At 39.3% G+C, this 22,857-nt stretch overlaps 1 protein-coding gene across 1 annotated transcript; it reads left to right on the plus strand.

Annotated features, from left to right (window-relative positions):
* Nucleotides 1–1,824: 1,824 nt before the first annotated feature.
* NDUFA12 (NADH:ubiquinone oxidoreductase subunit A12) lies at nucleotides 1,825–22,811 on the plus strand (the record flags this gene model as incomplete). The annotated part of the gene is made up of 4 exons (XM_084254644.1): nucleotides 1,825–1,910; nucleotides 2,574–2,656; nucleotides 5,497–5,584; nucleotides 22,614–22,811. 4 exons carry the CDS (start codon nucleotides 1,825–1,827, stop codon nucleotides 22,792–22,794), a joined length of 438 nt encoding a protein of 145 aa, XP_084110770.1. The 3' UTR covers nucleotides 22,795–22,811.
* Nucleotides 22,812–22,857: the final 46 nt, after the last annotated feature.

Raw genomic sequence — 22,857 nt, forward strand, 5'->3', positions numbered from 1 at the left:
CATGGCAGACATTTCCATATGCAGTATTTTAGAATTTTTTACAATTCAGTTTGAAGAATTCCAGCTAAATATTGGGGAATGACTATTTTCTTAACGGAAACCTCAGTAACATGACATAAAGTGTAACCACACAATGACAAATAAAATAGGACTGAAAATACCAGGATAAGAGTTTAATAATTTTTTAGAAAACAATGTGCAGGTGGAGAGTGACTTAGCAGAGCCAGACCCAAGCAAGTTCTCATCTGAATACCTACAAAAGGCAATTGAAGAAAGAAGCCAGTACTCTTTGAAGCATCCAGGAAAGAGGCTTAGGAACTAGGTGCTCATATTTGTATAGTAAAGAAATAGTTACAAATCTATACTGATTCACTCAGGTCAAGTGGCCACCTCCCATTCTTCAAACAGAAGGCCAGAGTTAATAAGTTAATTCTTTTGAGAAACTTGACAATCACAGCACTTAAGGAAACCAGGGATAACATGATTTTAGATACAGGATTGGATGTAATGATAAATGAAATCTGCTTTCTGAATGTAGGCTAGCGGTGTTCCCAGAATGCTGGCGGTTACAGGCAAATTCGATATAATTTTGAGAAGTATTTCTATATGTGGTAAAACTATTAAAAAACAAGGGAAATCTTAATAAATTTAGAACACTAGTTAACTTCTGGGGTAGGATGTAAACAGGGATATGCAAGTTACTTCCAAAGTACTAATAGTATTACGATTCTCTTTCTAATAAGCAACCCTAAAACTTAGTGATTTAAAACAAGTTACTGAGTTAATGAAGCTACAATGAGGACATTTGTCGCCCATGCAATCACTGCTGGGTCTCAGCTGAATGTTAGAATATGGACTTAAGATGAGGCCGAATATGTATCTTTACATATTCCCTGCGTTTGACTTGATCATAAGAAATCACAAAGGCCTGTGCAGAAGTGGCAAGCTTCTGGAAGGGCGTGTGGAACCAGAAATGTTGCCCCATTTGGCGGAAATGACCTATCGGCAGCTTCATGTGACAAGATTTGCTGGAGTGTCTTATTTAACGGGGTTTATAAATTGATAACATTAGAAATTTTGTGAGCTAAAAGTTTTATCATCTTTAGTTGAGAACATAGACTGTTCCAAATCACGGGGACAAGGAATATGAAGTATATTTAAAATTATAAAGTGGCCATAGGAAATTAGAAATAATAGCACACACTAATATCCTTTATTATTTTTTTAGTATCACGCACGGATTACTTTTCTAATTTTAAATACTTAATTTTTGAATTTTAGCTTTGGCGCTAATTCAGTAAATTCTTGAGAGCAGATAATCTTACACTTTGCTATTCCTCCTCCTTGCTCACCTACCTATACGGTTCGCTTACTTACACGTACTTAGAATACGCAAAATCATCATATGCCCAATATTGAGTTCTTAAGTGGTGTCTTGTTTCTAAAGAATCTTGGCGCTGGAAAGGATTTTCGGAATCGATCATTTTAGATGAATTAACAGAAAACCCCAAAGAAATCTCTACTTGGGGAAGCCTAGTTCAGGTGAATTGCCCACCACATTCCCAGCTTTCTAAATGCAACCTCCTCAACATTCGTAATTTATCAGGTCTATGCTTCCCATAGAAACCTACCGCACATTTTCAGACAATGTGAAGTAGCCAGCTCTGCGGAGCGCCACCTCCGCGCATGCGCAGAGCCCCCCCCCCCCCCCCCCGGAAGCGCGTGCGTGAGACCCTTCCGCGGTCGGCTCCCTGCGGCTCGAGCGTTCGCTTCCCGCCGGAGCATTTTTTGCGGCGCACCTGCGAGGCTGGGCCTGCGGGCAAGATGGAGTTAGTGCAGGTCCTAAAGCGCGGGCTGCAGCAGGTTTCCGGCCACGGCGGTCTCAGCGGCTATCTTCGCATTTTCTTCAGGTAAGCGTCCTTGCTCTCGCGTCGGAGCTGGCCTTGCGCCGGCTAGTTTCTTGGAAAGGAGCCGGCCTGGGTCACCCTGAGAGCCCACAGCTCTCGTCAAGGGCAGCCGGCCTTGGCTGTGCCTGACCCGGCCCCGGCCGGGAGGGGGGGGGTCCCGGGGGCAGCCCCAAAACCCGCTCTGAAGACACAGCCGTGACCTGGAGACAGGGGACCTGGGCTACATCCTTGCCTTGTTTCTTGGAGAATAGTCAAGATTGCGAAGCGTTGTGTGACCTTGGGAAAGTTTTATTTCCCCTTCACTCGCCCTCGGTTTCCTTTTCTGTACAGTAAAGCTTTGAACCAAGTCATAAAATTGTCCCTATTAGTTCTGACTTTCGTTGACTAGGATAAGCAAATCAGAGTCGCATGCAAGAGCCAGGGGACATTTAAACCATCTTAAGATGAAAACCTTGACTCCCTGATAGCCTGAAGTTTTTTGCTAACTTAGTGTCTCATGGCCTGGGATAGTAGACAAGAGTCTTGTTATTTGACGACATTGCTTATATATTTTGAGCGTGATTTGGGTCAATTCAGCTTTTGTTTTGGAAGGTTGCCCTCATACTTTATTTACACTTGTGTTTTGAACAAAAAGCCATTTTTTAAATCTCTTTTCGGCATTCACAGGGCAAATGATGTGAGGGTCGGCACACTAGTGGGTGAAGATAAATATGGAAACAAGTACTATGAAGACAACAAGCAATTCTTTGGTGAGTACCTTTTTTTTTTTGGTATGAATATTGAGATTGGGATTTGATTTGACTCTGTTTTCCATAACATACAAGGAGCTTTTACAGAGCACTTGTAAAAAAATGAGAAACTTGGGCCTCCCCGGTGGCGCAGCGGTTGAGCGCTGGGTTGCAAAGCTGCCCGCGGCCTCTGCGGCGCCGGTTCGATCCCCGGCTGCTCCCCGGCCACCAGAGGAGGGTCCCACATGGCCTGCAGACCTCTCCTGCCGCCCTCTGCTCCCCGCTCTGGCTCTGGTGAATTCTCTCACCCTCCCGCGCTTCTGACTGTACCCAGTGCATGTATAAAACAAAACAAGCAAATAAATAAAACATGCCTCTATTAAAAAAAAAAAAAATGAGAAACTCAGTAGAAAAAAGGAAAAAGATAATTCCCTGGAAAACAAAATTACTTGACAAAGGCATGAAAAGACACTTACCCTCATTTGTAATTACAGAATTGCAGTTAAAAAACTTGGCCTTTGGGCCTCCCTGGTGGCGCAGTGGTTGAGCACTGGGTTGCAAAGCTGCCAGCATCCTCTGCAGTGCAGGTTCGATCCCCGGCCACCAGGCGAGGGTCCCATATGGCGCACAGACCTCTCCTGCCGCGCCCACTGCTCCCCTCAGCAGTGTACTTCCTTGGTCTGCCTGCTCTGCTTTCCCCTCTGGCTCTGATGAATTCTCTCACCCTCCCGTGCTTCTGACTGTACCCAGTGCTTGTATAAATAAATAAATAAATCTTTTAAAAAACAAAGACAAAAAAACTTGGCCTTTTTTCATCTATACAATTTTGAAGTTCTTACCAATCTAATAAATCCTGATGTAGAGAAGGGCTATGGGACTTTATAAGATAATGCAGTCTTTTTAGAAGACAATTGTTAATATTTGTCAAAATTTACACTGCACATGTCCTTTGTCCTAGTATTTCTACTGAGAATTTATTCTGCAAATAATCTTGCAAAACACAGACATCTATTGCAGTGTTGTTTTAGTAGTATATTCAAGAATGCACACCTGAAACTCATAATATTCTAATTTAATGTTATCTCAGTTAAAAAAATACACAAATAAAATCACCATTAATGTTTATCAATTTTATACTAATGAATTACATGGGAGTTTTTTTTTTTTTTCCTTCCTTTTCTTTTCTCCCACAGAGGCATGCTTTTATTCATTTATTTGTTTGTTTGCTTGTCCTGCTTACACATGCACCGGGTACAGTCAGAAGCGCGGGAGGGCGAGAGAACTCGCCAGAGCGGGGAGCAGAGCAGGCAGAAGGACGGAAGCACACTGCTGAGGGGAGCAGCGGGCGGCAGGAGAGGTCTGCGCGCCATGTGGGACCCTCCTCTGGTGGCCAGGGAGCAGCCGGGGATCAAACCGGCACCACTGAGGCCGCGGGCAGCCTCGCAACCCAGGGCCCAACCACTGTGCCACCGGGGAGGCCCTACATGGGAGTTTTTTTGGGTTAGTTTGTTGCTATTAAGAATGGCATCAACCTTTAAATTCTATATAGATGGATGTCATAGATGTGTGTAACGTGAAAAACTCCAGTTGCAGAGTAATGTTTGATACCCTCAAAGGGAGCAAATATATACTTTTTGTATGCACATTTAATTTTGGAAGGTAACACAATAAACAAGTACAATTAGGTCACGTACAGTATTCAACATTCTCACACTTTATAACTTTGTGACCTATGAAACCTTTCCCATAGTTTCTTTCATTTACCTTCACATTCCCCTGCCTCATTGGATTATGTTTTCCTTCTGTTGATTATTTTCACTATTGATTTCTCTAACAGAAGAAACAAATCCTGACTGGAATATTTTTTTTCTTTAGTAAGATCATGTTTAAATACCATTAGTTGTTAAACATTGACTGTACGTTTATGTAGGAAAATTGTAAATTCAGATTACCTTTTGCTTTTTGGTTTAAAATTTATTATAAGGGTGAATTTAATATTCTCTTTTTGGTGGTCAGGGGCAGTGAAGAGGGGTAGAAGGAATTTATTTTTATTGTGTACTTATATACCCAATATTGAATTAGGTATATGCGTATGATATTTAATTTTCATGCCAATCTAAAAATGTCAGTATAAACATCTATTTAAATAGATTTTTTAAAAAAGAGACTTAAATAATTTGCTTTAATCAACTGATAATAAGCGACAAAGTCTTATTTTAATCTATTCTGCCCAAGTTAAGGACCAAATAGAAACAGTGTTGTATTAGGCCCCTAATTCTTCCATGTAAATTTGTTAAATAATTAGTGTGGCTATACTATTTTGATGACATGAGCTGTCTCTTATAATCATCATATATTCATTTATATTTTATATATTCATCATTTCTGAAAGCATCTCTAATGGTCATTTTATAATATTTATATGGAAACATAATTCAAGTATGATTGCTGTGGATACATTTTTCTTGTCTGAGTCACAGGAGGCGCACTTTCTCTAATGAATAGCTTGAATTGCCAGGAACACGTTACCTGCCTTCTCTGTTACTCTTTTGGTGGGGTAGCTAGGGGAGAAGCAAGGGTTCACCACTCTGGGAAAAGCCTGCTAACTCCCAAAGAGTGAGTCTCAGTCTGTGCACAGGGACTTTGTTATGGCAGCCATCAGGTTGTTGATGGCTTGTCACAGACTTCCTGGAGCTCACCTTCACTAATATGCAGATGGAACTATTAAATTTCTCTGATGTAAGAGCATATAAAAGTCTTATTAAGATCGTCTTCTTTAATGTTATGCATTTATGCTTTTTTTTAACTTAAGGTTTTCTGTATTTCCTTACATCTTTCTAAATGTTTATCTTTCTACCCAGGCCGTCACCGATGGGTTATATATACTACTGAAATGAATGGCAAAAACACATTCTGGGATGTGGATGGAAGCATGGTGCCCCCTGAATGGTAAGCCAAGCCAACATTTTATTTTATTTGGCAATATGTTTCATTAAACAAATACTTATTGAATATTTATTTATAAAGCTGTCCTTGGTGTTCTGGAAACATCTCTTGTCCCAGCTTCAATAGCTATGCGATAAGTTATCCTAAAACTTAGAACCTGAAAACAATAAAAAGTATCTCTCATCATTTTTGTGGGCTAGGAGTTCAGACAAGGTTGCCAAAATGGCTTATCTCTGTTTCAGGATACCTGAAGCCTCAGATAGAAGGGTCAAAAGCAAGATACTGGAATTATCTGAAGATTGGTTCAGTCAGTGCATGGTATTTAGTCCTGGCTGTCAGCTGGGACTTTGGGCTGGATTATTTTCACACAGTTTGAGATTCCTGAGGCAAGTACTTGTACTCTGAGAAGGCACCAGACAGAAGCCATATTGCTTTATTTGACTTATTCTTGGAAATCATCCAACATCAGTTCCTCATTCCATTGATTAAGGCAATTAGAAAACTGCCCAAGTTCAACAGGAGAGAACATAGACCCTGTGTCTTCATAGACATGTATCAACATCATATTTTATGTTGGATATGTAATGGTGTGGAGAGTTTTACTCAAACTGTCTGGGACTGCCTCTTGAAAGATGAGAACTGCAAAATTCCTTAGATGTATAAAACTATGATTTTGTAACATACCTATATTGTAGTGAAATTCTAAGTGCTCTTGAATGACCAAATTTTGTATAAAATGTTTCAAAATAAATTTATTATATCTATTTCATAAATTGCTGAACTAAAACTCTGTACTTGATACAGAGTTAACTCTGTAGCTCCTTTTTGGTTGGTCTAGTGTAGAAAATTTCACCAAAAACCTAAAAATAAGTTAACTGACATTTTATTTTGGTTGAACTTGGTCATCACAAGTTTTGGGCCCTATTAATAGAAACTGGAATAATCTGAATATTCACTTCCCTTCTTTTTTTTTTTTTTTTTTAAATAGAGGCATGCTTTATTTATTTATTTGTTTGTTTGTTTATACATGCACTGGGTACAGTCAGAAGCACAGGAGGGTGAGAGAATTCACCAGAGCCAGAGCGGGGAGCAGAGCAGGCAGAAGGACCGAAGTACACTGCTGAGGGGAGCAGCGGGCGGCAGGAGAGGTCTGCGCACCATGTGGGACCCTCCTCCGGTGGCCGGGGAGCAGCCGGGGATCAAACCGGCGCCGCAGAGGCTGCGGGCAGCTTCGCAACCCAGCGCTCAACCACTGCGCCACTGGGGAGGCCCTCACTTCCCTTCTAAGGATTCAATTAAAAACCCAGGCATGGAACACAAATGAGTGAAATGCAGATGTGAGAAAATGAGTAGTGGAACCTGTAATAAACTGAAAAACACATCTTGCTTCAAAGAGGGCAACAGCCTTATTCATCTGTTACCAATTCCATTAGGTGAGAACTCAACCAAGGCTTTCTCTAGATAGGATTTTTCGAAAGAAAGTGGAAATTTGTATCTTCTTGCGAAATCTCTTGTTTTTTAAGTGTAAAATTTTTTAAATATTTGTGACTTTAAATGTAGCACTATCCAGTGGAACTTTCTGCAATGATGGAAATCCTTATCTCTGCTGGTGGTGCATCTACCAACCATATGAGGTGCAGAGCACTTTGAATGTGACTAAGGAGGCATTCTTTTTATTTTATTTAAATACACCACTTGATTGGACAGAATTTTTTTTTTTAAACTTTTCATGAGGTAAACAAAACATGTTTGTAAGATTTCATCTACAACCAGTTTTCAACCTCTGGTCTACTTTTGCTCTTAACATGAGAAAGCAGCACTGATGCTACATTTGTGGCTGGATTTTGCCCTCTTTTTAATGGGGAATAGTAACCTATGGCGGTTAAATTCTGAAGAGGTATGACTGAGGTGTCCCTTTTCCAAAAGGACATTCTGTGTGTCAGGAGCACTATTTGAAACCATTGTCTTAAAGTGGACTGTTGACTTTAGAAGGTGAGATGCCCTTCTAGTTTTGTTTGCTTGGTTGTTTTTTGGGTGGGGTTGGTGGGCGATGTGGGAGGCTGTGGACTGGCTTCTTGGGATTGATGACTGTCTTCTTCAAAGCATTCATCCAGCGTTATGCCTTGGATCTATATTTTGGGAGATGGCATGGGATGAGAGCGTAGATCACCTCTATCACTTGATTAGGAAACTGATTTAAATTATGTGAAATGAAACACATTTAAATAATAAAATGGTGAAAAAAATCTGAAAAGATAAAAGTATTAGTCATCTAAGCAAGTCCTTTTATATGATCTAAGATCACATGAAAAAGAAGTTAAAAGCTGTAGAGGATAACATGACTCTGGTAGGTGCCTGAGGGCAAGTGAGGATACAAAGCTGAATTTCTCTGTGGAGTGGAGCCTTCTAAGGGCTAAATATCTTTGATAGCCCTTGTTTCTAAGGGAAACAAAGGTGTATGATGAGTCTTTGTGGAGAAAGTAGTGTTGGACAAGCTCAGTTGTTGTTTCTCCCATACCTCCCCCACCCCCCTTACTGGGTATAATTCATTGTAGAATTCTGAATCTGCATATTTTTGCCTTTGATTTGACCCATGAATAAATTTGAAATCGGGTTGTTTTATCTTTAATTAGTTTACATATAATGAATAACACATACAATTTATCAACTTTATTTATTCAAATAACTACTGCACACCTACCAAGTGCCGAGAACTATTGTACAACAATGAATAAAGCTAATTCTTGCTGAGTCAGAAAAACAAATGTCTGATGTATCTTAGACAACAATAAATGCAAAAAAGATAATATGAAGCTGGCATTTGTAAAGGAGCAATAGAAGGGTCCGGTGACTTTTCTATAGGGGTTAGCCAAGACTTCTTTGAGAAAGTGACTTTTGAAGAGGGAAGGCAGCAAGCCAGGGGAAGGTGGAAAGAGCTTTAGACATCGGGAACCCCAAGTCCCCAGCCCTGTGTATTTGAGATGTACTGCTTGTGTTCAAAGAATAGCAATTCAGCCAGTTTGCCTGGAATGGAGTGAGTATGGGAAAGATGTTAAGAAATGAGGTAGGAGAAATAACTAAGGCCCAGATCATATAGGTCTTGTAAGCCTTGATAAACACTAACTTCTTTTGTAAATTTCTTTGAAAGGTATGGGAAGGTAAGGTGGGAGATGACCTACTTCATAATTTTTTAAAATTGGGAACATCTCAAACTTTCTGAAAAGTTAAAAATATTTGGATGATTTCAAAGAAGTTGCCGAATTGATGTCCTATCACTCCCGAGCACCTCAGGGTGTAGTTTTACAAACAAGGGTATTGTGCTACATTAACCTTCAAAGTGAGGAAATGAGTGATACACCTCTACCAGCTAATTTTCACATCCTATTCAAGTGTCATGATTTGTGTTCTAAACACACATTTCATACGGGCTTCACTTCTATCTTTAATCTCTTTCACGCTGAACTGGTTCCTGAACTTTTATTTTCATGACCATAGTACTTTTGAAAATTACAGGCTGGTTATGTTGAAGAAGGTCTCTCATTTTGGGTTTGTCCAGTGTTTCCTCATGACTAAGTTCTGGCTCTGCCTCTTTGGCAGAAATGCAACAGAAGCAATGTCATGCTCCTCTTCTTGCTTTATATTAAGTGGCACACAGTTTTGATTTGGCCCATTACTGGTAACTTCTGTCTCTGTATTAGCTAGGTTTCTCCACTCTAAAGATACTCATTTTGCCTTTACATGCTAGTTAATTTGCATTTTGTGGGGAGATACTTTGAGATTATCCCATCACTCATCATGTAACAGGGTAAATCCCCAGGGAAAGGGGAGGTTCCAGGTTCCCTGCCCCACCCAAGGAAGGGTAGAGCTGAGCAGGGAGGAGAAATTAGAGAAGACAGTGAAGGGGAGGGAAGGGGATCGAGGAGGAGACCTGGAGGACGCAATTGGAACAGAGAGACAAGTGAAGAAGCAGCGCTTGCTCCCTGGCCTTGGACTTGTACCAGGAACTTGGGGGACATAGAAAGAGACATTTGAAAGTGACCGAGACGTGGGCGAGAGACCCGTAGCGAGGTGACAATAGCTGCCTTAATCTTGACTTGGGTTTTGACTTTGCTCCTTTCCTTCCAGACTTGCCTGGTCCCTTTTACCCCTTTTCTAGAGGTTCTCGCCAGAAGGTGCCTTAGACTTCTAGCAAGCCTTTGGGCCTCAGTGGTACTGCTTTGGGCCAACCCTGTTTGGCTGGGCATTTTTCCACGAAGGGATGGGTAACTTTGGGTGCTTGATTTGGAAACTATATATTTTTTTCTCTTTCTCTTCTCTATATTGCACACTACTTGAATTAAAGTTATTTTCCATTAAGTCTTACCCACTAGAATATGTTTTGTCTTGATGCAGTGGATGGCAGAACCCATTTAGAGCAGGCAGGTTTGGGGGTCCCGAGGTGCCTTCTGCCCTGTAACAGACTTTCAATCATCTCACTTGTATATATGCTTATATATCAGTATCAATTCCTATTTTAGTCAGTGGGTTATATATAATCCATTACTATAATTGGTCCTTGTATTGCTCAAATTGAACTCAATTTGACTAATAGTCACCTATTCAAGATGCCTTTGGGGCCCTTTCGAAATGTCCCCATCATTCTTGAAGCACATTCTTGCTTGCTGACAGCAGGTGTACCAGGTTCATCATATATTTTCCCTGTCTTCCCCATGAAAACAACCATTTGTCTGAGAGGCCCTGTGTGTTTGTTTTGTTTTCTTGCTTGCTATTTTTCAGTGATGAGTAATATTTGGAAACTAAGATCTGAATGCAAGGCACGTTCATTGTTGGGGGATCCGTGCTCTCAGGCCTTCTTAGTAAACATGGTAGAGACTATATGGAGAGAGAGAGTGTGTGTGTGTGTGTGTGTGTCTGTGTGTGTGTGCATGAGCACCTGCATATTTGTTTCTGTATCTTTATCATTTTGTCTGTATATATTGAAAAACCACGAATCCTCAGCAGTGCTATGGATTCCATTCCAAACCACAGTTTATGTTCTGATTTTCTCCGTTTCCATATTTATGTTGTTTCTGAATATAGTTACTTACTTGATCAGTTCCTCTGTATGTGATTAAGATTCTATTGCTGCTACTCCCCTTCCCCATTGGACTCCCTCCTTACCTCACTTTGTCTTCAGCACCACACACCAGGTTGCTACCGTCTTCCCCTGCCTGTGTGGAGACCCTTTCCTGGTGCAGGCTCTGACACTCCGAACGGACTATTGCAGTGTTCCTTCCCACACTTCATGCCAAGCATAGATGCCTACTTTGGTCAGCCTCAGCTAATTACTTTTGGATTCTGGTTTACATTTTTTCAGTATCACTATGGTTGTTGTGAAGAATAGCGGAAGGGGACAGTGTGGATGCAAGCTCACCATTCAGGAAACTATCGTATGTAGATGTTTGGGCAGGAGATGATAAAGACTGGACTTGAGTGCTAGTGATGCAGTTTATGAGATTTGGGATTGTGTCAGTTAGGTGTACATGTGTAAGAGATTATCTCAAATTTAGTTTAAATCAACAAACATTTTCTTATTATTTCGATGGGTAAGGAATTTTAGAGCAACTTAGCTGGATACGTGTGGTTTAGGGACTTTCAAGGGACTTACCAGATACTGTCTATGGCTGCAGGCATCTCAAGGTATGACTTCGAAGGACCCGCTGTCAAAGTCATCCACGTGGCTATAGACCTCAAAAGTTTTATTTCCAAGTTCTTTCTTCTGGGCTTCTTCACAGGACCACCTCATGATACAGGAGATGGCTGAGCAAATGATCTGGGAATGAGCAAAAGAGAATATGTGAGGTGGATGCCAGTCTTTTTAAACCTATTCTCAGATGTGGCATCCCACATTTCTGCTGTCTTCTCTTTACTAGAAACAAGTCAGTAAGTGTAGCCCCTTCAGTAGTCATTAACTCTAGCCTTAACCAAGGATGCTTGAATACCAGAAGGATGTTGTCATGGAGACCATCTTAGAAGCTGCCTGCCGCAGGGATATATTTTAAAGTAATATAGAGTCAACGGGATTTGCTGATGGGTTAGATTTTTAGAGAGAAACGAGTACATGATGATGTTAAGATTTTTGGTCTAAACTACTAGTGGTACCTTTACTGACATGAGGGAGACAGGGGAGGAGGGGGAAGCAAAATTGGAAGAGGTAATCAAGAGTTGTGGGCCTCTCTGGTGGTGCAAGGGGTTAAGTCGCAGCACTATGAAGCTTTCTGTTTGTTTTTTTTTTAAGGTTTATTTATTTATGCATACAAGAACTGGGGTACAGGCCAGAGGCGTGGGAGAGGTGGTGAGAGAATTCGCCAGAGACAGAGTAAGGAACAGAACAGGCAGACTGACTGAAATATACTGCTGAGGGGAGCAGAGGGTGAGACAGGAGAGGTCTGCTGCGCCATGTGGATAGTTCTCGTGCCGGCGGGGATCGAACTCGTGCTGCAGAGGCTGCGGATAGCTTCACAGTGCTGTGCTGTGCTGTGCTGTGCTTAACCCCTTGCACCACCAGGGAGGCCCACTATGAAGTTATCTTTAGTCACTGAAGCACAAGTTCAATCTCCGGCCGGGTTGCTGACCCACTTGGCGCAGCAGACCTCTAGACTGTCTCACCCACTACAGTGCATTTCGGTAGATCTGCCTGTTCTTCTCCCCACTCTTTCTCTGGTGAATCCTCTCAACCCCTGCATCTGGCCTGTACCCCAGTTCTTGTATGCATAAATAAATAAATCTTTTTTTAAAAAAGAGTTGTACTTTGTCCTTGTTAAATTTGAGGTGCCTGTTAGACAACCAAGTGGGTATGGCAGCTAGACAGTTGAAAGCACTAGCCTTCAGGTCAGGATAAAGGTTAGTGCTAGAAATAGGACATCAGTGTGATTTTTACCTAGTACAGAATACAATTTAACTTCATAAATTATGGGTGAAAGGGTTAAGAGAGTCTGATCTTCAGTTAAATGCCTAGCACTGTTACCCTAGAAACCAGATTAGATTGCACCAGCTATATTGCTAGGTAAAAGTGATCCTTGAATGGTGAACTGCATCTGGATTGAGAGGAAGGATAAATACCTGATAAGTTAACTAGCTGTGTTTGGGGTTCTCTGAGTGTTGCTGCTTTTAGGGGCCTGCATGTTCCTCGTGAGAATGGGAATCCTGAAGGTATGCTTGTGGAGTTGTTAGAAATGTTAGCTTTTGTGGCATATGAAGCTTTTAAATAGGGCCGCTCCTACTCCTGCCTGTTGTGGCTCTCATCTGCCTTGAACCTGTCCTTTGTTACCTAGGAAGTCAGAGAAAATAGCTCCTAGATGCCAGCAAGAGGAACACATGATGCCCAGTTGGCAGGTGTTTCCTGTCTACTGACCTCTGAGTCAGCTGGTGCTGCGTCTGACTTTTGGTAATCTATGGGTCTGTTCAGTAACTGCTTAATCTCCTCCAGAGAAGTGTTTCCCTTCAGAAGCATCAGTGGTTTTAATTGAGTCAAGGGATATCTTTGGTGGACTTCTGTGGCTAAATGTTCTTTCATCTTGTGGGAAAATGAGAATTCTTGTGGGAAAATTATTTCATTTTGTCTTGTCTGAAAGTCTTCATTTCTTTAAGTCTCTCAGCAGCCAATAAGGCTGCTAGGTCTACCAGTAGATAAACAAGAGGTGAAGTGCTGGTGAGAATGTTTGGAGTAGGTAGTGGAGCTTCAGATGCCTTAAATAAAAAACGTACTGCCTAGAACCTAGCACTCTACTCAGCTTACTGACAGTTCATTCATTCAACAACTAGTTATTGAGCTCATTCTGTGTGATGGATTTATACATTCTGTGTGATGGATTTACAACATTGATGGATTTATACATTCACATGGTAAACAAAAACTATGGTCCTTGTTCTTTTGAAGTGTATAGTCATTATACTGTACTATAACTTAGAGTTTGTTGTCTTTCTTTGTTGTAATATTTTAATTTTCTTGTAGTTTATTCTCTTATAGGATCAGAAATAAGATTTTAATTTCTTTAGGAATTCATTAGTTTAACTTGATTGAATTATACTCAATATATCAGTCAGTTACCAAAGAAACTATAAAGGTTGTTTTTACAACACTTTTGATTGCCCTTTGTCTTTGTTTCAAGTTAGCAATTGCTACCATCTATTAATATACAGTAACACACAAAAGTTTTTTTTTCAATTTTGTGGCAGTTAGCTTTTGCATAGAATTAGTGGCAGATAAATCAAGTAAGTAATTCGTATCTACATGAAATTTGACGAGACAAAATGTTGTTGCGGTCAAAGGTTGAAAGTTTGGGCTATTTTATGCACAATAATATAAAATTACTGTTTTTACTTACATCAGAAGAAGCAAAGATACTTTTTGTGGTTTGAAATATAACCCTGAAATCCTTTGACTCAAGTGTTAAAAAAAAAATGGCTTGCCTAGATTTTTCTCTACTGTGTATATACTTTTTTCCCACTTGGTGGCACCTTTTGTTCATTTCTAAGTAACATGTCTTTTCTCGCTTAGTGTAGCACACTAATCTCTCCTCATGTATTGATTTTTTCCCCCTCAACTAATACATAAATACATTCTTTTAAAAACAATATCATGTTGAAAAGTTTCTTTTCTAAAAAAAATAATAATTTTATCATTGAAGGTTTTTTCAGGGTCATGATGAAAATGGCAAATTGCTTTGCCCTTATAAGATTGATTCCTTTAGGACAATTAACATCATTATAGTCAGCTCTTTGGGAAGACATTGTAGAGTAGGATGGCAGGTGGTGGAGGGATTACTTAAGGTGATAGTATAGACTCCAATGTGATATAGAGGTTTGGGTTTGAAAGATTAGATGGATGGTAGCACTGTTCATTGATATGGGAAGACTGGGTGAAGGGACGTGCACGCACGTGTGTGTGTGTGTGTGTGTGTGTGTGTGTGTGAGTGAGAGAGAGAGAGAGAGAGAGAGAGCGCTTGGAATTTAGAACCATCTCTTTGGATGTAGTAATGATCAGAAATCCAAGAGAAACAATATTGTGTAGATGTGAGTCTGGAACTTAACACAGAGGTAAAAAGAATGAGAAATAAATAGCAAAGTAAGAGGAAAAGCAAGAGAAATTAGCTTTTCAACAAATGTGGGAAGACTCCCAGTGTTGATTGTTATTGAGTAAGATTAGGACAGAGAGGTATCCCTGTTGATTTGACAATATGAGCTTCTTTGAATCTAAATAGAATCTGTTCTTTAAAAAAATGTGGAGAGATCAGAAAAGGATCTAGCAAGGATGGGGACAAATCACATAGCCCCCCTTTTTTTTAAGAATCAAGAATTTTATTTATTTTTATTTTTTTACATCATTGTTCATTTTAAAACAATATTTTCGTCCCCCCACCCCCTCAGGTGTAGTCCCCATAGTTTCCTTCACCAGTTGCACCCATGCACCATCACTAATCTAGCCTTTTAAGACACAACCATGCTTAACATTTGGCATATTTCCTTTAATTCTTTTAAATAGTTTTTTATGTAATTCTGTTCATAATACTTGGTTTTATTTTGCTTTTTTTCTGTGTTATAAGCAGCTTTCTAACTTACAAAATAATCAATGCAGTCACCATTATATTTTTTTACTGATTATAAAACTATACAATTGTTACAAGAAAACATGGGAAATCCAGAAAAATACCAAGTAGAAACAAGCTAATTCCTTGGCCCAGAAACAAGCATTGTTAACATTTCATTCACTGACTGAATGAACATTTGAGGCTATACTTTCTAGTAGAGAAGGAATATTTTTAGGGGATCACAATGTGAAAAGAGATTGTTTATTGGTCATGCATTATTTAAAATAAATAACAACAGATATAGCTATATATGTGTGTATACTTCCATCTATGGATATATATATATATTGATTATACACAATATTTTGTTTGTTTTCCCATTACCTTGATTCAGTATATCATAAACATTTTCCATTTGCACTAAATAAATTCTATTTGTCAGTTTGAGGTTTTCAGTTTCTTAAGGGCTTTATTTGTGTAGAAGAGCTTAATGGCAGTTTGGATTTAAAATTAATATTCTATTTATTGCAGCCACAATTTGTGTGTGTGTGTGTGTGTGTGTGTGTGTGTAAAAGAACTGGGATACAGTCCAGAGGTGCGGGCGAGAGGTGAAAGGATTCACCAGAGACAGAGTGGGGAACAGAATAGGTGGATTTACTGAAATATACTGCTAAGGGGAGCAGTGGGCAACACAGGAGAGGTCTGCTGCGTCATGTGAGTCAGCTCCTTGGCTGGGGCTCAAACTCTGTCCATAGTGGTGATCACTCTGAGACTTAACCCCTATTCCACTGGGAGGTCTGCAGCTGCAATTTTTAAAAACTGGATGTGTTCTTAAGCCCTGGGGTTCATTTGTAAATAGGATAATAATATTAGTAAACTGAATTTTTTTTTTTTTTCAGAGAAATAGAGAACAATAATTTTCTTTTGTTCTTTGATGAATGTTTGATAAACTCTAATGGAAAGGATTAAATTCTCCTAAACAATTATCTCCATTTGCAAGTTTTGTTAATTATATCACTTTAAGCATTTTAGGTGACATTTATAAATGTAAATTATTGGATTTCTTCTCAGTATCTTTAAATGTGCAATGTGCGTAGAGAAACAGACCTATCAAGTGAAATGTTCCAAAGCGCTTAAAGACTCGCTCAAGCCAGAAAATGTAAGGGTAATCTTTACAACTATTCTTTCTCTAATATCCTGTCCACCAGAAGGTTCTTTTTGCTTTCTTTTCTTCTTTTTTTTTTTTTAAAGATTTATTATTTATTTTTATACAAGAACTGGGGTACAGGCCAGATGCGCTGGAGGGTGAGAGAATTCACCAGAGACAGAGCGGGGAACAGAACAGGCAGACTGACTGAAATACACTGCTGAGAGGAGCAGCGGGCAAGACAGGAGAGGTCTGCTGCGCCATGTGGGATTCTCGCAGGCCAGCCAGGATGGAATCCGCGCTGCAGAGGCTGCGGACAGCTTCACAGTGCAGCGCTCAACTGCCTGCGCCACCAGGGAGGCCCTGTTGCTTTATTTTCTAAACATCCCACATCTGATCACTACCTCTATAATGTTACCCTATTCCAAACCACAATCATCTCTTACCTGGATTTCTGTAATTGCCTCCCAGTTGTCTGATTACAGTAACTAGCAGCACACTGGTATTCTCCACATACTAAGTGATTAGTTACTTTTTTGCCACAATTCTTTGACACATCTGCTTTATTTTTTAAATCATATATATATATATAAAATATATTTTTTTATTTATGCATACAAGAGCTGGGGTACAGGCCAGAGACGCGGGGTAAGAAGATCCACCGAGACAGGGTGGAGAGCAGAACAGGCAGACTGAGTGAAATATGCTGCTGAGGGGAGCAGCGGGCAAGACAGGAGAGGTCAGCCTCACCATGTGGGTTTCTCCCTGGCCGGCCAGGGATTGAACTCATGCTGCAAAGGCTTTTGTTTGCTTCATAGTGTGGTGCTTAACCCCTCGCACCACCAGGGAGGGCATCATATTTTTTTTTAGGTAATGTTGGTATACACCACCATATGATTCAGGAGTATAGGTTCACACCTCTTTAGATGTATGTTACCACACACACACACACCACCAAGGCACCCATAATCTAGAATGATTCTTTTAAAGTATGAAGCAGGTCTCAAAAATCTCTTCTCAGAGCTATCCATTGGTTTCTCCTCATAGTAAGAATTAAAATCCCATCCTCAACAACATACAATCTGCACAGCTTTATGGGATCATCTCAACCCTGCCAGGCCCTGTTCACAGGACTTCTGACTCTTGAATTAGGGACATTAGCCTTGCTTTTCCTTGGACTGTGAGCACTCTCACACCTCAGCGCTCTGCAGTAGCTATTTTCCTAGATGAGGCCTGGCTTTCACGTTTGGTTTATTCAAGTGCCTGCTACAGCGGCTCCTCAAACTCCGCCACCTAAAAGAGCCCTGTTCTCTCTCACTCTGTCCCTTTTCCCTGCTCCAGTTTTTCCCTTGTTAGCATTTAATCTCTGCCTGGTGTTTTATTATATATAATTTAATCTATTATTTCCCCAACTACCATGATTGTTGTTGATAAGAACTTTGTTCACTGTTGCAAGTGCCTAAAACAGTCTAGGACATATTAGTTACTCAATAAATACTTGTTGAATGGATGTAGATGAATTATTTTACTTCAAACAGCTGTTATTTTACTTATTTAGATACAATATAAAATACTTTATAATATGAAAATCTTATGTTTGTCACTCCTTTTGTAGTTTTTGTATAAATTTAAAGCGATTTATCTCTGAATTCTATTCTTACTTGAAACTGTCCTTTTTAATACTTTGTCATACTGAATTACTTGTTGCAGTTTTTAAAAATATTCCCCTAAATAAATTGCTACCTGTCAAAGGCAGAGAATATTGTCTTCTCTCTTTTGGTGTGTTTGCTTTTGCAGGCAGTGGGTAGCTGTTCTGTAAAACACCTTTTGGTTCCCATACCCCTTCCCCCCCATGCATTCTTTCTTTTCTAATTGTATTGTTTTTTATTTAAATATCCTTGAATTGAATTGAAATGAATGCTACCTGGTACAGTAGGTTGCAAGATTCTTTACAAAAAAAGATTCTAACTAATGTTGGCTTTATGTTTCGCTCTAGAAAATCAGAATAGCCAAAGACTTTTAAAATACTACAAAACTACATGTTTAGTCAGATTGCCTGTGTTCCAGAATGTTACATTATAACCTTTTTTCTGTTAATGTGTATTATAAGCAGAACAGATTGTTTTGATTATTTTAATTAAACTGTTGTTTAATGTGTTTCATTTACTATTGCTCTTGATTCCAGAATAAATCCTTTTGTGCCCAGATGTCAGGGCATAGAACATGGTAGACATAGTCATTTGTAGAATTTTTGAAGTTTTTAGATAAAAATGGCAGTTTGACTCTCTTCTGTGTAACTTTAGTGAGAGACATTGCATTTGGAATTGACATAGAAAAAAAAAATCGTTCAGATGGACTGCAAGAAACTATATGCCCCTAAAACATTTGAGTACTTTAGAGAGTGATTTTTTTTTTTTAATGGTGGCTTACATATGATAACCTGGGGTTAGAAGTAGAGAGAACCTATTTATAGTTTCAAAGTAGATGAAAGGTGATGGGCAGAATTTAAAAATCATCTCTCACTGGTTTGGGTTAGAAGAAAGATTTTTCTTTTCAACAGTTTTTTTCCCTTTAAGTTTTAGATATCTATTGGTATAAATCCCAACACAATACACCAACTTGATTTCATGCATATAGAGGAGAAATATTTCCTGGTTACGTTGAAAATTGTTTGAATGGCTTTTGGAAGACATTATTTTAAGCAGCTTTATAGTGAAATATTTCCCTTGGGAGTCTGGACCTTCTTTCTTCAGTTTGCTGTCATCTATGTTCACTGACTAGAACTTGTGTTGCTCATGAGACGCAGTTTGTTCCTATGCTCTGGATTACTCTTTCTGTCCCAACTGGCATCAGAATTGAATTAATCCAAACACTTGACCTACAGCGTGGCCTCTGTACCTCAGGCTCCAATCTACACAGAGGGTCAAACTCAGATGCTCCTTGACCTGACTTAAGGAGCTGGCAGCATGGTTCCAGGAGAGGCCTTGGGCCGGGAAGGAGAGAGCAGACATGCAAGGCCCAGGAGGAAGTCTCTGCTAGCTTTCTTTTATAAAACAGTACAAGTTCATTATAAAAACTTAAGGAATTAGGGTTCCCCTGGTGACCAGGGGTTAAAGCTCAGTGCTATCATTGCTTTAGCCTGAGTTCAGTCCCCAGCCAGGGAGTTGACCCACATGGTGCAGCGGACCTCTTCTGACTCTCCTGCTGCCCCCCTCAGCAGTGTATTTCATTCAGTCTGCCTGTTCTTTTCCCCAGTCTGTCTCTGGTGAATCCTCTCACCACATATACTGCAGCACTTGTATGCATGAATAAATAAATCTTTAAAAATAATAAAAACTTAAGGAAATAAAAGTAATCTATTACTACTACAGAGACAAATTTGATAGACTTCTGATACCCCTTTTCTGTATGCATGTATAGCCTGTTTTTGTTTAATGCGAGTGGGCTTTTTGAAAGGGCATCCTGGGTTTGAATCTTACCTCCAGCAACTTGGGCAAATTATTTAAACTCATGGTGCCCTATTTTTCCTCCTTTATTAAATTAAAACAGCGTCTATTTCATAAAATAATCTTATAAAGATTAAATGAGTTTAATATTTGTGAAATGTTCAGAACAGTGACTTATAAATGCTATCCAAGTATTTGTGAATAAATTAACTAGCTTTTTACAATAACAAATAATGAACATTTTCACAAGTCATAAGATACACTCCATAGTGCAATTTTTAAGGATGCTTTAGTCTTCTGTCATTTGGATATGCCATGATTTATTTAAATATTCCCTATTATTCTTGGTTTTGTTCTTTCGTGCTTTTTACTGATAGAAATAAATCTGTAGTCAGTCCCTTTTATGTAAGCATTTGTCCACACGTCTTCCTTCCTGTTCTTTGACGCACTTTTTCCTTTTAAAAAATTGAAAATAGGAGAGACCTCTTATGAGATTTATTTCCATGAGTTGGGTTGTAATTCTGATTTAATATCTTTTTTCCAATTATTTTGATTTAATATCTTTTTTCCAATTTCAATATATTTGAATGCTGTATTTTTCCAAAACTGTAGTATATTTTTATTATAATTATTCTTTTCTTATGTATTTATAACTTTTTATCTGTCAGTCTCCTTTTATTTGCCATCAGGTTTAAGAAAATTTATATATTGTTGTTTAAAATAATAACTGATTGAAGTGGGTCTGTTGCCAACTACAGTTTTCTAGGCATTGCTGTCTTATTGACATCTTTAATTGATTAGAATAAAAGTAGCCAAGCTGAAAATTTTGCAACAACTCTTTAGTGTAGAAATCTACACAGTATGGTTTCTTTAGCTTTTATTTAATACTAATAACAGAAGGGTTGTATTAGCCTAGATCAGTATAAACATTTTCCTGTTTCCTAGTTGTTCTTTGTATTGCCATAATGAGAATAAAGTATCCTTGACTCTTGTTGGTAACCTTGCTAGATAAATATTTTCAGGTTTCCTTTTTTTTTTTTTCATGAGCATTTACTATTTCTTCATTTCCTCACTGAAGTATCTGAACAGGCATATGTAAGCTCTAGAGTGTGGTTCCTTAAATACCATTTTAACCTTTAGTAGCCTTGACAGCACTTATTTGAATAAATTTTTCTTTAGTTACTTAAGCTGATTCAATAGATAAAAGTTAAATATTTCTGCTGTGCCTTAAGCTTTATATAACAGCCTTAGATTTGAAAGCTAAATCCCTCCTTTGTGTGGCTAATAGAGTCTGTCTGGCCACCAGCCTCTCACAGGTTTCAGAGCTGTTTCATGTTAATAGTTGTGGTTTATTGTTCCAGATCACATTGCCAACCCCTGGTTTCCTTTGGAGGATGTAAGAAAGACACCAGCCCAATGTATACAGACTTCTTCATTGTGTTAGCTGTTCATGATACAGTTGTTTTTTTTTTTTTTTTTTTTAAGATTTATTTTTATTTATTTATTTATTTATTTATTTATTTATTTATTTATTTATTTATTTATTTATACAAGCACTGGGTACAGTCAGAAGCACGGGAGGGTGAGAGAATTCACCAGAGCCAGAGCGGGGAGCAGAGCAGGCAGAAGGACCAAAGTACACTGCTGAGGGGAGCAGCGGGCGGCAGGAGAGGTCTGCGCTCCATGTGGGACCCTCCTCTGGTGGCCGGGGAGCAGCCGGGGATCAAACCGGCGCTGCAGAGGCAGCGGGCAGCCTCGCAACCCAGCGTTCAACCGCTGCGCCACCGGGGAGGCCCTGTTCTTAGGCACAAATACAGCAACAGTAATAATATTTTGTGTTACAGGTTTAAGCCAGTTCCCTAGCTGTATCTGTCAGTTACTGCTAGCAAATATTCTTAAAGAGTGTAATACATTTTCCTCATTCACTTTAGTCTTAGTTATTTTACAGGTATGTCCACTTGCCCTTTTTCTTGTAGCAAGGCAATTGCTTTTTTCCCCCTCCTTCCACTTCCTCATAGGGTCATCTCTGTCTTGCGAGCTTTGAGTCTTAAGCTATTTTGAGGAAGCTTGGCTTCCTGCTCTGTTCCACTTTTATCTTTTGGACTTTGATTTTGCCTTTCTCTGTCATTCACAGCAGAATCCCTATCTCTTCCCTTCTTATGCTACACCCAGCTTCCTTCTTCAGACCAGATTTCTGGCACCTTCCAGCAAGTGTCCATTGAAATTAAATTATTAAAGATGTAAAACTGAAACACCTGTAAACTTTGGGCTGTGATTTAGTATTTTTCATATAAGTAAATTTCAAAGTGTTAGGCCTAAGCTTGAATGTAAGATGCGTGCAGAGACCCTCTTCTCAGCAGGAGCCTGACTGGGTTTCAAACTAGTTTCATCAGCCAGAGCAAGCCGAGCATACTAAAAATCCAGAATCAGGCTCTAGCATGTAATAGTAATACTGTATTCATCAATTCTGAAATCTGCTTTTACATCTAAAATTAGAATGAATATTGTCTAAACAGTGTCATAATTTGATTGGCACTTTTTCTTTCCTAGAGACACATAAAGCAATGGCATATCTTAAAATTGATGGTGCCCTGGATTTGATGAAATATGGTACTAATAATATCCTTAACTATCATCTGTTGAATACCTAGTATTTGTGGCAGTTTTTCTAGGTGCTTTATATTCAATCCTTAAGCATCCTTAGGAAGTAAGATAATGAAAAAGCTCAGGCATAGAAAAGTTTAGCTAATAAGTCATGGAGCTGAGATGAGAGTTCAAGCAACAAAATACTTCCAGAGTTGCCCTTGCCACCCTTCCCCCACAGTGCTATGCTTCCTCTTCATAATGGTCTTTTTTTTCCCCCCTTTAAGGCACCGTTGGCTTCACTGTATGACTGATGATCCTCCAACAACAAAACCACCTACTCCTCGTAAATTCATCTGGACAAACCATAAATTCAACGTGAGTGGCACTCCACAACAATATGTACCTTATTCGACCACTAGAAAGAAGATTCATGAGTGGGTCCCACCTTCAACACCTTACAAATAATGGCAGAAACAATATAAACATGCAAAATATGGGACTTTTCATGTAACTACACTTTTACTGATT

The sequence above is a fragment of the Talpa europaea genome (genome assembly GCF_964194135.1).
Source record: "Talpa europaea genome assembly, chromosome: 15".
NCBI classification, from domain to species: domain Eukaryota; kingdom Metazoa; phylum Chordata; class Mammalia; order Eulipotyphla; family Talpidae; genus Talpa; species Talpa europaea.